This window comes from Erythrolamprus reginae, chromosome 4, assembly GCF_031021105.1.
Source record: "Erythrolamprus reginae isolate rEryReg1 chromosome 4, rEryReg1.hap1, whole genome shotgun sequence".
NCBI lineage: Eukaryota > Metazoa > Chordata > Lepidosauria > Squamata > Dipsadidae > Erythrolamprus > Erythrolamprus reginae.
In genome coordinates this window covers 105,693,594-105,707,878 of record NC_091953.1, presented here as the reverse complement: position 1 = coordinate 105,707,878, position 14,285 = coordinate 105,693,594, and the positions used below count along the sequence as shown (strand labels likewise).

General features: G+C 39.7%; 1 protein-coding gene across 2 annotated transcripts in view; it reads right to left on the bottom strand.

Moving 5' to 3' along the window:
* The window catches only part of TUBGCP3 (tubulin gamma complex component 3), a 99,567-nt gene that overhangs the window by 45,745 nt on the left and 39,537 nt on the right, over positions 1-14,285 (bottom strand). For both annotated transcript variants that reach the window (XM_070751152.1, XM_070751153.1), the window contains exons 9-11: positions 10,223-10,291; positions 8,389-8,521; positions 4,974-5,140 (exon numbers count right to left, since the gene is read on the bottom strand). In XM_070751152.1, coding sequence (XP_070607253.1) covers positions 4,974-5,140; positions 8,389-8,521; positions 10,223-10,291 — 369 coding nt within the window. The remainder of the gene's footprint in view (positions 1-4,973; positions 5,141-8,388; positions 8,522-10,222; positions 10,292-14,285) is intronic.

The window sequence follows — 14,285 nt, the reverse complement described above, 5'->3', positions numbered from 1 at the left end:
GAAGGAAACCAAGGTCAGAACATAATTGCATAATTATTTTACTGATTCAGTTTACGCATTCAAGGTTCTTTGAGTTTTGTTATTATATCTAGTACAAAAAAGAATTGCAGGAGAAATGAGAAATCATAGTACAATCTAACTGATGAACAAATGCCAAGGCCTTCCAACCAACATATAACAGGAGTGATTTTCTGCTGAGGAAATTAAGAGCCTGTTTACAAAAGCAATCAAAGTCCTAGAAGAAAACTCACATTTTCAATTGCCCCAATATAATGAGGCCCCTCTTTTCTTCCCCAAAACACCGTATGACAAGCTTTTTGTAAGGGTCATATTCACCAAGATATTCATATTTGCCATAGTAGAATGTTCTTGGGGTTTTCACCTGTGAGATTTATATATCAGATGGAAGTTTATTTTACTAATTAAAGTTCCAAGTTTATAATGGATGTTGTGCATTTATCCTAGTACATAACCGAATTAAAATTAATTTTTTAATTATTATTATTATAATAATTAATAAAATTATTTATTTATTTATTGGATTTATATGCCGCCCCTCTCCGAAGACTCGGGGCGGCTAACAGCAATCATAAAACAGCATACAATAATAATCCAATACTAAAAACGATTAAAAACCCATTAATATAAAAAACCAAACATACATACAGACATACTATGCATAAAATTGTAAAGGCCTAGGGGGAAAGGGAATCTCAATTCCCCCATGCCTGGCAGCAGAGGTGGCTTTTAAGTAGCTTACGAAAGGCAAGGAGGGTGGGGGCAATTCTAATCTCTGGGAGGAGTTGGTTCCAGAGGGCCGGGGCCGCCACAGAGAAGGCTCTTCCCCTGGGTCCCGCCAAGTGGCATTGTTTAGTTGACGGAACCCGGAGAAGACCCATTCTGTGGGACATAACTGGTCCATATATTTTTACTTTAACTGAGATAATTTCTCAGCCAACATGGCTGCTTTTGAAAATGGGCGAAGTTATTAAATTTATAATTTATAATCTATTTCAACAAACATGAATAAATATTAGATTTTTAAAAAATCAACCATTGCATATTCATTTTAGATCTCTGATAAAAAATGGGTCATGATTCCTTGGATCCTGGTCATTTTATCCTAATACAAAGATATGCATTAAGTTGTGTGGGTTTTTTTACAGCCAAACCAGGGCTGTAAGCAGGGCCAATTTAAAAATAGTTTTTTGGTTAGTTTCTGGGATATAGACATTGAATTTCCAGAATAAAATAGAACAGAACAGCTTTATTTGGCCAAGTATGATTAGTATACTTGCAAAGCAACAGAGTAGTAATAATCATAATACCAGTAAGAGGGGGTAATGAAGAAGTTAAGAAGGATAATAATAATACAGTGGTACCTCTACTTATGAACTTAATTTGTTCCGTGACCAGGTTCTTAAGTAGAAATGTTTGTAAGAAGAAGCAATTTTTCCCATAGGAATCAAAGGAAAAGAAAATAATGTATGCGATTGGGGAAACCACAGGGAGGGTGAAGGCCCTGTTTCCTCCCAGGAGATTCCTAGAGAGGCCCCATGGAGGCTTCTCCCCGCCTTTTCCGGCCCTGTTTCCTCCCAGGAGATTCCTAGAGAGGCCCCACGGAGGCTTCTCCCTGCCTTTTCTGGTTACAGTTTCGGAGGCTCGGATTTGTAAGTGGAAAATGGTTCTTGAGAAGAGGCAAAAAAATCTTGAACACCCAGTTCTTATCTAAAAACGTTTGTAAGCAGAGGTGTTCTTAGGTAGAGGTACCGCTGTATTTACAGCCATACAACAAGGATAAATATATTTAGACATAAGAAAGGATTGTGAGAATTAGGTGTTCAGCAGAGTGATATCATGAGGAGGGGGGGGGGGGGCTTTCCTGCCCTATAGCAACATTTGGAGTGGAGGAGTCGAAAGTTTATGCGCAGGATATGAGAAGTCTGTAGTTATTTTCTCAGCCTCCTTCTGACCTGTGCAATATGCAGGTGGGAGGCAGGTTGGTTGCAATTGTTTTTTTCTAACTAACTATCCACTGGAGTCTGTGTACCTGTCTTGTTTAGTTGCTGTACCAAACCAGTTATACAAATACAAATGATAGACTCAGTAATTCCTCTGTAGAACTGTATCAACAGCTCCTGGAGCAATCTGAACTTCCTGAGTTGACATAGGAAGAACATTCTTTGTTGTGCCTTTTTAATGTAAGGTGTCCATTCAAATCCTGTGAGATTACATAACCCCAAACTTGAAGGATTCTACTGTTGATATTGTGGTGTCTAATACAGTGTTCCCTCGATTTTTGCGGGTTCGAACTTCACGAAAAGTCTATGCCATGGTTTTTCAAAAATATTAATTAAAAAATACTTCACAGGTTTTTTCCCTATACCACGGTTTTCCCTGCCCGATGACGTCATATGTCATCGCCAAACTTTCGTTTGCCTTTAATAAATATTTTTTTAATAAACTTTAATAAATAAACATGGTGAGTATTAATCTAAATGGTTGCTAAGGGAATGGGAAATTGCAATTTAGGGGTTTAAAGTGTTAAGGGAAGGCTTGTGATACTGTTCATAGCCAAAATTAGTATATTTACTTCCTCATCTCTACTTCGGGGAAATTTGACTTTCACGGGCTGTCTCAGAACGCATCCCCCGCGAAAATCGAGGGAACACTGTATATTAAGATATGATAGAATAAAAGGACTCCTCCTAAATTTCACTCATCTCTACAGTTTTAAGCATGTTCAGCTCCTGATTGTTCCGGCTGCATCATACAGCCAGTTGTTCAATCCCCCATCTACATGCGGATCTCTCACTGAGACCAATGACTGTATCATCAGCAAACTTCAGTATTTTAATAGAGGGATCCCTACAGATGAAATCATGAATATAGAAAGAGAAGAGCAATGCAGAGAGCACACAACCCAGAGGTGTCTGTGCTAACTGCCAGATATGCTAATTGCCAGATGTGATGTTCCCTAGCTTCACTTGCTGCTTCCTATCCAACAAGAAGTTAATACTCGACCAACAAGTATGGATAGGCACAGCTAACTGAATCAGTTTACACTTACAGTGACAAATTTCTGGAATGATGGTATTGAATGCCAAGCTGAAATCTACAGAACGGCCCTGTGGATAGGTCCCTGGGGATCCAAAATATTGAAAGATGTAATGCAGTGGCATATTGAGTTATTTAAATATTAAGTTAGTAATTAAATTATATATTAAGCTCACTTTTAAATTGTAATAATGTAATTTAATAATAAGTTTAAATTGAGTAGCAAGTTTATTATTAAGTAAATACTATTTATTGTTAAGTAAATATTATTAAGTAAATGTATTAAGTTATTTAAAAATAACTTAATAATAACGTATTAAGTTATTTAAAAATAACTTAATGTATTTTTCAGAGTATAAGATGCGCTTGCCCCCCCAAAGAAGGCAAAATTTTGGGTGCATCTTATATACTGAATGTAGCCCCGCCCTTTGGCCTCTGCCTAACAGCAATTTACCTCCTTGCAGCAAACAGCAATCTGCAAACAGCCCATTTCAGCTTCAGCACAGCCTGATTAGCACAAGCAGTTGATTGTCTGTTGAATTGGCCCCTCGAACCGCTGCTGCCTATTGCTGGACGGGCCTCCCACAAGCAGGTAAATTGCTGGGAGTCAGATTTGTTTCCCCTTGTGCTAATTAAGCTGTGCTGAAAAACGAAACTAAAGCAGACTGTTTGTTGTGCTGGGAGGCAGAGTTATTGTGAGTGTTTTATGAGTCTTGTTTTTTCTTTGTGTCCTTTTGTTCTAAAATTTCTGTCTAAATCAACAACTAGCAGGAATTTAGAAAGCATTACACTAACGTAATTAAAATGTTACCTGAAGGAAAATAAAGAGATAAAGAGAAAATAAAGAGATGGGGGAATAGCTTTATATCTAACAGTTTGCATGCTGAATAATTTACTGATTCTGTTTACAATACCAATCTATGCAAAGAAAAAAAAAACTTAAAACAGTTCCAAACTGGTATACAGTAAGACCTCACCTATCGCTGGTGTTACGTTCCAGACCCGGCCGCGATAGGTGAAATCCGCAATGGGGAATTTATTGACTGATAGTCCTTATTTAAGTATTTATATTGTAATTGTTTGGTAAGTTTTCATTGTTTTAAGTGTTTATAAACCCTTCCCACACAGTATTTATTTTAGATACAGTATTTAAATACAGTTTTACAATTTTAGATATATATTTTTTGAAAAACCTACCGATCGAGTTCCGCGGGCTGTTTAAATCTGCCGATCGACTTCCTCAGGAACCAGCGAAGATCCGCGAATGATTTTTCTCATTAATATTTCTTGAAAACCCGCGATGAAGTGAAGCCGCAGTAGGTGAAGCGCGGTATAGCGAGGGACTACTGTATTTTCATATAATTTCCCATACCTATGGCACTAGCGCAGTGATGGCGAACCTTTTTTTCCTCAGGTGCCGAAAGACCATGTGTGCCTGCTATTGTGCATGTGCCAGTGCCCACACCCATTATTCAATGCCTGGGGAGGTCGAAAACAGCTTCCCCCCCCTGAGGCCCTCTGGAGGCTGGAAATGGCTTATTTCCCAACTTCTGATGGGCCCAGTAGACTCATGTTTCACCCTCCCCAGGCTCCAAAGGCTTCCCTGGAACAGGGGGAAGGCAAAAACGCCCTCCCCATCCCCCTGGAGGCTCTCTGGAAGCCAAAAACGCTCTCCCAGAGCCTCTGTGTGAGCCAAAAATCAGCTGGCTGCCACACACATGCACGTTGGAGCTGACCTAGGGCAACGACTCACGTGCCAGCAGATATGGCTCTGTGTGCCACCTGTGGCACCCATGCCATGGGTTCCCCATCACTGCACTAGCGTATATCTTGTTTTCCTCCCCCAAAAAAGTAGGCGCATCTTATAATCTGGAACATCTTATACTCCGAAAAATACGGTAGTTTATATAACTCACTTCATGGTATGTGTCCTCCAATTCTCCATCATAAATCCAACGATAAAGAAAATTCAGGATGGGATGGAATACGAGGCCAAGAATATGTTGCACCAGGGATTTCATGTAGGGATCACCTGTTTTACTGTAGGCATGAACAGCTGATGCAAGTTCACCTCCTTTTCTTCCTGGAAAAATACAGTGTATAAAGTTTGATCGATGGAGAATTTACAATGATAATGCATTATAACCTGGGGTGCCTTTAATACTTCTGTACTAAGCAAATAGCTGGAAATGAAATTCTGACCCGACACCTTAGGCTAGAGGATGTAGCCACTGTTTCTCTACTTTTTACCTCTTGGTGCTATTAGTTTTTCTTATGTAGCTGATTGGAACTTGGCAGAAGGCATCCAATGCAGCACAACCAGGTAAGAATCTTTACTGAAGCCACTTAAGCAATTGATTGCCCTCTGCAACAATGAGGGCAAATTTCCTTCTTAAATATTCTGCATTATAAATCCAGCCTTTTCCGCCCACCATTTTCACAACCTAATGGCCAGCTCTATGTAACTCGCACAATTATTGAAATAATTATTGCCGGGAAATTCCAATTCCCGATGTACTTTCCACAGTTATTCTCTCCATCAGCTACACCTTTTCATTCCATGTACAGTGGTACCTCGACCTAAGAACACCTCTACTTAAGAACTTTTCTAGATAAGAACCAGGTGTTCAAGATGTCTTTGACTCTTCTTAAGAACCATTTTCTACTTAAGAATCCAAGCCCGGAAAAATTTCCCAGGAAATTTGAGAGCGGCACGAAGACCCGGCCAGTTTCCTGCCATTTCTCCTTTAATCCCGGCCATCTTAAGTACCTCTACTTAAGAACTTAATTCGTTCCGTGACCAGGTTCTTAAGTAGAAACATTCTTAAGTAGAAGCAATTGTTCCCATAGGAATCAATGTAAAAGCAAATAATGTGTGCAAATCCATTAGGAAAGAAATAAAAGCTTGGAATTTGGGTGGGAGGAGGAGGAGGAAGAAGAGGAAGAGGACAGTCGCTGCCGAAGGAAGAAGGTGAGAGGAGGGGAATCAAAAAAATCCAAAACTTTAAGGCTTAAAAAAAAGAGGCTTTTACTAGGAAATTTTCCCGGGTTCAAGTTCTTAAGTAGAGGCAAAAAAATCTTGAACACCTGGTTCTTATCTAGAAAAGTTCTTCAGTAGAGGTGTTCTTCAGTAGAGGTACCACTGTATACCGACAAGTGGTATATAAGTCTAAGTGCTATTGCTATTTGGAAGTGGTTCAGGCAAGAGTCCTCCCTGGTTCAATGGAATTTAAGAAAGGGAGGAGACACAACATAATCAGATTCACAAGATTTTGTTATTTTTGCCAATCTCAATAAAAATAGTTTTAGTCTTCCTGTGGAGTAGATTTCTTGATTTCTCAACCCAGCAGGGACAAGAGTCATCAATACCAGGTATTATCAATACCAGGTATTCCTCGTCTCCAGAATTGGAGTCTTTAGTAGAAGGCTTTTCATGTGGCCAGTTATTGTTTCACTGGAAATAGTAAAAGAGACAAGGTGTAATGTTTGTCAGACAGGTACCTATAAAGGTGATTGTTACCTAAGCAAGTCAAATCTACAGAATATCCACACACAAATACGCTGGTATTTAAGAAGTTTAGTGTCCTTCTAATTATGCCTGTGGGCTCAAAAAAATAGGATCGGCATGAGTGATTCAATTTTTTTAAGATAAAAGACTAAGAGAATTAATGAAAGATACAGCCTGCAGGATGAAGGGAAAGTGGGACATTATTGAAACATTTAAATAAATTAAACAGTGTTGTGATTCAGCCTGAGGCTCCTCAGGGACCGGCTGGAGCTCTGCCGGATCCATGCCCAGAGGAGGAGGACAGTGAACAGGAGGGGGAGGACCAGGCAGACGGGGGAGAGGAACGTCAGGAAGAGGAGGAGGGAGAGCAGCCTGAGACCCCCGGGGGGGGGCCTCTCCTCAGCTAGCAGCCTGGATTCATTGGATGAAGACGCACAGGCTATAATAGACATGAGGCAGCGCCGTGCAGCTCAAAGACGGGGCCAATTAGAAAGGTATTTCCATCCCTGAATTGGCAACAGCTGGGTTTGGGTGTGGTTCTCCTCAGCAGGGTTGAAAAGGCAGGCCCGCCCTTACAGTCTTGTGGAGAGTTATCAACTGGGAGTCCTGTGACCTTGCTTCGATTCTTGGCATCTCTGATCTTGGCTTGTGGCCTAGAAGTCTGGAAGACTTGGGGGAGGTGTGGGTTTTATTATCTCCAGCGTTGTTTTTGCCAGCAAGAATCCTGTTTTATTGCCTTCGTGAAACCTCTGTGAAGCTTCATAGTGTTCCTGTCTGTAAGACCAGTTTTTGTTACCTGTGTTTGATTTCAATTATATAAACTGCCTTTGCTTTTTACCAGTGTGTCTGGATACTCTTTTTGGTTGGTGTTGGCGTCTGGGGGGACCCAGACAGAACAAACAGTTTGAATAAAGTTCTAGAAGAAGTACTTTGAATATTAAGCAAAAATCAAGAAAATGGGGGCATAACCTCAAACTGACAGGAGGAAAGTTCAAAAGTAATTTGGAATTTGGGTGGGAGGAAAGATCAAAAGCAACATGAGAAAATATTATTTTACTGAAAGTGTAGTAGATCTTTGGAACAAACTTCCAGCAGATGTGGTTGGTAAATCCACAGTAACTGAATTTAAACATGCCTGGGATAAACATAGATCCATCCTTAAATAAAATACAAAAAATAGTATAAGGGCAGACTAGATGGATCATGAGGTCTTTTTCTGCCGTCAGTCTTCTATGTTTCTAATGTCAGAAAGTATTATTTCTCAGAAAGTGTAGTGGAAGCTTGGAATCAGCTTCTTGCGAGGTAGTGGGTCAAACATCAATAACTAAGTTAAACATGCTTTAGATAAACACATATCTAACAAAATTTTAATTTTTTTTTTAAAGTTTGAAGGGCAAAAAAGTTCAATAGACCACTAGGTCTTTTTCTGCCCTCAGTTTTCTGTGTTTGTTTGTCTGTGTTTTCTATACAAGATATATAAGAAGTTCAGTACGTGACTGTCTGAATTAGTTTGCTTTTGGAAATTGCCAAGAATTAATTATTGGGAAGGAATGATCACTGAAGAAAAGGGAAAGTATACTGAATGATGATAAAATACATTTTGCTCTATTTCCCTTTATTTATTTCATGCCCTTCATTTTGATTACTCTTCCTTACTCCGTTTCTGCCTTCCACACAATGTCCCTTACCCCAAAAGCAATACTGTGAGGCATATGTATGTAACACTGTAGTCCTGACAAATCATCTAATTGGAAGCTTCTGGGGTACCAGTATTATTATAACATTCATTTTTATTTTATGTGTAACTGGAAGTATTGTATTACCATGACAGTGATCAACTAGAGCTGCAAGAGTTTTTAATCTTATTTTAGGATCATACGTCCAGACTAGAAGACGGCGAAGAGTTAAACTGCTTTCAACCCCCAAATTGACACCTTGATCGTCTTCAACTTGCAACTGGGGAAAAAAAAAAAATCAAGAGATTAAAAGGAAGTTTTATACCAACATTCTATGCCAGAGGTCTTCAAACTTGGCAACTTGAAGACTTGTGGACTTCAACTCCCAGAATTCTCCAGCCAGCATAGCTGGTTGGAGAATTCTGGGAGTCGAAGTCCACAAGTCTTCAAGTTGCCAAGTTTGGGGACCCCTGTTCTATGCATACCAACTCTGAAATATATTGAACTGAATTTAAATGGGAATTAATCTGTTAGCAAGATAAAAATTACTTCCTCAAACCTTCCTCAATCAACAACGAATATTTCTTATTTATCTGAGTTTTTAAATTTCAATTTGACCCACGCATTTATATATTCTTGATTGTTCACTGTATGATTGGAAGTTTGTGTGGAAAATACGTGTGTGTATGTAAATACAGGCTTAGTATATTACTTTGGAGAATCATCGAACTGGCATTTATGAAAATATATAAAATATATTTTAAAAACCTGTGCTTATTAAATAAGCCAGAAAGCACATACACGGGAAATAGTAGATAATAAAGATAAAATTTAAAACCCCAAATGTTACAATGATTTGCTATAAAACAGTTGCTCACCGTTTCTGTAATAATAGCAACATTTTTAATTTAATTCTATACACGTGTCATGTTATATAAATACAAAAAAGATTATAAAGTAGAATTATTAGTTTAATAGCTCAGAAATAACTGACCATGCACAACAAAATGACCAATATGTGATACAACAGAAAATGGATAGTGGGAAATTAGCAGAATTATAATATTTTGTTTTCTTGTCATTTAGTTGTTAAATAGTTGTTAAGACAGTTTAACAACTACAGTGATACCTCGTCTTATAAACGCCTCGTCATACAAACATTTTGAGATACAAACCCGGGGTTTAAGATTTTTTTGCCTCTTCTTACAAACTATTTTCACCTTACACACTGCCACCGCTGGGATGCCCCGCCTCCAGACTTCTGTTGCCAGTGAAGCACCCATTTTTGCGCTGCTGGGATTCCCCTGAGGCTCTCCTCCATGGGAAACCCCACCTCCAGACTTCCGTGTTTTTGTGGTGATGCAGGGGAATCCCAGCAGCACAAAAACAGGTGCTTTGCTGGCAATGGAAGTCCAGAGGTGGGGTTTCCCAGCGAGGGGAAATTGCAGCATCGCAAAAACACAGAGGTCCGGAGGTGGGGTTTTGAGGACTTCGGTGTTTTTGCAATGCTGCAATTTCACTGATGCTCCCTTCGCTGGGAATGCTGGGATTCCCCTGCAGCATCACAAAAGCACAGAAGTCTGGAGGTGGGATTTCCCACGGAGGGGAGCCTTAGGGAAATCCCAGCAGCGCAAAAACAGACGCTTCGGCTGGCAAAAGGGGTGAATTTTGGGCTTGCACGCATTAATCACTTTTCCATTGATTCCTATGGGAAACATTGTTTCGTCTTACAAACTTTTCACCTTAAGAACCTCATCCTGGAACCAATTAAATTTGTAAGACAAGGTATCACTGTATTTATAAATCTATAATAGAGGCTATAGTTCTCCAGAGATCATTGCACTACAATTATCAGCATGTTGATCATTAACCATACTGCCAAGAGTTGCTGGGAACTGAAATCTCAATTCCTCTTAACATATAACAATCCATTCCTGAAGTACAGATGCTCAATTGTCAAAATTGTGTGGACTTTATTTACCTGTGAGTGTAAAACAGACAATAATCTGTAGTATTCCTTAAGTTCTTGGTTTAAGGCAGCACAAAAACTCTAAAAGGAATCAAAACAATGGTTATACTTCAATTACATCCCAGAATGGTCTGAAGGATTGTATTCCGTTGACTCAAAATACATTGGAGGAAGTAAAATACCTTGATCTCTTTCTGCCAGTTTTCACACCTGTATGTCGAAGAAAATGGCACTGTTCAATTCTAAACGGCTTTCAATGCAACCTGGACAGAAGGAGTACAATAACCAGCCTAGGTGATCTTTTCATTTGGGATGGAAGGAATTAACTATCCCCAAGAGGTTGGTAATTTCATTGGTTGAGTTGGGTTTATGCAACATATGTTGGGGGTGCTAACTGTAATGGAAAAGTGACCTCCAATTTGGGACTGAGTTTCTGGCTTTACGAATCTCAACCTAAGGAACAGGTAGCACGTACCTTAAAAGTGCTGACAGCGAATCGCAGATCTATTTGCAATAAAGAATGTCGCTTGGCGGGACCCAGGGGAAGAGCCTTTTCTGTGGCGACCCCGGCCCTCTGGAACCAATTCCCCCCAAAGATTAGAATTGCCCCCACCCTCCTTGCCTTTCGTAAGCTGCTTAAAACCCACCTCTGCCGTCAGGCATGGGGGAATTGAGACCCTCTTCCCCCTAGGCCTTTACAATTCTATGCATGGTATGTATGTATGTATGTATGTATGTATGTTTGGTTTTTTATATTAATGGGTTTTTTAATTGCTTCTAACATTGTTTCTACTATTGTACACTGCTTTATTGTTGCTGTTAGCCGCCCCGAGTCTTCGGAGAGGGGCGGCATACAAATCCAATAAATAAATAAATAAATCTGTCATCATCTATGATTTATAATGAATGAGGCAATGGTGAAATGTTGCGATGTTAGTCATTAGGTTCCTCCGAGTCAGCCAATCACATGACTGTTGTGTTAGGACTGGCTCCGATAGTGATAGAAAACTTGATTCTGACCAAGCAGCTATTAGGAATATTGTGGTGTGAGGATCTTATAATGATGCTGTTGAATGGGAACTTTCAATGGTTTGGGTTATAACAATGATATTATATTGTACAATGTCATTTTTGGCTACTGGGGAATTGCTGTTGATCCCCTTTCCTAGGGCCTAGAGGCTGAACAGAATATGGATGAAAGAAAATAGACTGTAGTAGATCTCAATGTAGAGAAGAAGGAAGATGATTTTTTGTTGTTGTTAAAAAAAGTGCATTTTTATGTGAACCACCAAGAGTATCATTTGATTGCAGTAGCCACAAATATGTTAAAACAAACAAGCAAACCGCCTCAAAGCTATTGAATGGGGTACAAGCTGTAATGTAATAACTAAATAACAAAATATTTATACACAATGTTCTTCGTAAAACAGTGTAATGATCCGCTGAAGTCGTTCAGGGATTATAAATACTGAAATGAACCTTTTACAAAGCCCTTATTGAGAAATATCAGGCGAGCATAAATAGCAAATGATCTGCATAAAAGAAAGAAGATAAAAGGGAGAAGATAAAACAGCAAACTGATCTTTAAAAATCAATTTACCAAATATTAAAATCAAGTTAATTAATGAGTTTGCAGTAGTGAGCTTAGGGAAAAACTTTAAACTCATTAAATTTTCACATTGTAATTTTTAAAAAACCAGATAACGGGGGGAAATACCGCAATTCAAATATTTGATCTAAATGTCCAATTGTAGTCTTTAGAAGATTGGAAGATGGAGAGGTAGAGAGAAACGGCAGTCCGTGCACTCCAACAAAGTGGAAACACAGTGCAGAAATCATTCTCCTTGACATTTCTCCTTTCTTCGTCTCTGATGTATTGCCAGGAAGATCTAGCAGTACATCCAATTTCACACGTTACCATAGAAGCAAAGGAAAGGAAAGCTACCTTAGGAAATCAGTTGAATTTCATTTTTCTACATATCTAAGTAAAATACAAACCAATATCAGCTTCTTCTATTCCATTCTGCCCAAAACAGAATGATCTATAAAATTAAATTACGGTTAAGATTTAATTGGGTAAAGGGTACAATCCATAGTTATGTAGAAAAGGCCCTGGCAAATCAATGAGGTCGCAAGATTTGAACATAAACAATAGTTCACTTATTTGTTTTTCTTTTTTTGAAGGGTTATCAGACACTGAAAATGAAGACCACGGGACATTGCAACTATTATAATTATAAGCCAAGCACTCAAATTGTGATCAAATAATCCTGGGGATGTTATAACAGTTGCAACAACTTTTAATTCTCCCTTGTTTAGTGCCCATAACATGAAACAACTGTAACGTCAAATAGCTGGTGAACGAGTAGTCAATTAGGATTAAACTGTACTGTCCTTTTATGCTACACCTTCACTTATAAAAGGCAGAAAATTGTGTTAACAAGAAAGGAGTAATTTACTGCTTTGTGGTGTAAATCAGCCTTCCCCATTCTGGTTTTTGCTGAGAATTTTGGGATGAACCTACTCCTTTAAGTTGAACCAATATGTCAGATTTTATGAGAAATGATAATGCAGAGAGGACACACTTTTTGCCAAAAGATAGTAATAACACTACTAATGTTCTTAAGATTGATTATTGACAAAGTATTCAGGTTAGGCAAAGAATAACTCCACAAATCTAACCAGTGGAAGGGGAAACTGCAAAAATAAAGGGTAGACATTTTTAATGTGCAGTGTTAGCTCTACCGAAAGAGCTCAAATTGCCAACTGTTAAATATTTTTAATTAGTTTCTGTCATCTGCTGTAATCAGACATATTAGACCAGGGGTCCCCAAACTTTTTACACAGGGGGCCAGTTTACTGTCCCTCAGACTGTTGGAGGGCCGGACTATAAAAAAACCCCTATGAACAAATCCCTATGCACACTGCACATATCTTATTTAAAGTAAAAAACAAAATGGGAACAAATACAATATTTAAAATAAGAAGTAATTAAGTAATAAAGTAATTTATACATTTTTATTAACAAGTAAATTTAAACTTAAATCAAGAAACTCCCTCCATTTCTCCTTCCTTCCTTCCCTCCCTCCTTCCTCTCTACTTCTCTCTTCCCTCTCTTTTCTTCCTTCTCTCTCATTTGTTTCATTTTCCTCTCCCTCGTTTTCTCATTTTTCTCTTTCTCTTTTTCTCTCTCTCTCACTCTTTCCATCTACCCCCCTTTCTGTCTTCCTCTCTATCTCTCCCTCTTTCTCTCTCTGTCCCTCTCTCTTTCTCTCTCTTCTCTTTCTCTTTCTTTCTCTGTCTCTTTCACTCACTTTCTCTCTCCCTCTTTGTATCTCTCCCTCTTCCTTTCTCTCTCCCTTTTTCGCCCTTTCTCTTGCTTTCTTTCTCTCTCACTCTATTTCTATCTCTCCCTCTCTCCCTCTTTCTTTCTCTCTCACTCTATTTCTATCTCTCCCTCTTTCTCTCTCCCTCTCTATCTCTCCTTCTTTCTTTCTCACTATATTTCTATCCTTTCTCTCTCACTCTCTATCTCTCCCTCTTTCTCTTGCTTTCTCTCTATCTTGCTTTCTCTCTCTCTCTCATACACCACGCTGGCAACAGAGAGAGAAAGAGAGAGCGGAGGGCAGCTTGCCAGTCCACGGCCCCCTGAATGAGCAGCTCTGCATGGCCCCAGCACTGGACTTCGCCGTCGCCTCCGCCCCGTCCGGCTCTCCAGCTAACCCCCTGAATTCACCCGAATGGAGGCGGCGGCGGTTTCAAAGGACCAACATACGGTCCTTCATGGTGCTGCGTTGCTAAAGCCTCCAAACTCCGCTGCTGTCCTTGGGCATTGTTACTTCTAAGCTGCGCTGAGAGAGAGAGAGAGAGCGGAGAGTACCGGACTTCACCGTCGCCTCCGCCCCCGCCCGGCTCTCCAGCTAAGAGGCAGCAATCACGTCCACCCCTTCGCCCTCCACGGTGCCCAGCGCCCAGCCCCACGCCGCCTCCGCCTCCGGGTAGCGCGCCCGAGCTCTTCCTGCAGGAACGGGTGGTGGGGTGGAAGTGGTTGGACTTATCTACATGCGCGCCTGCT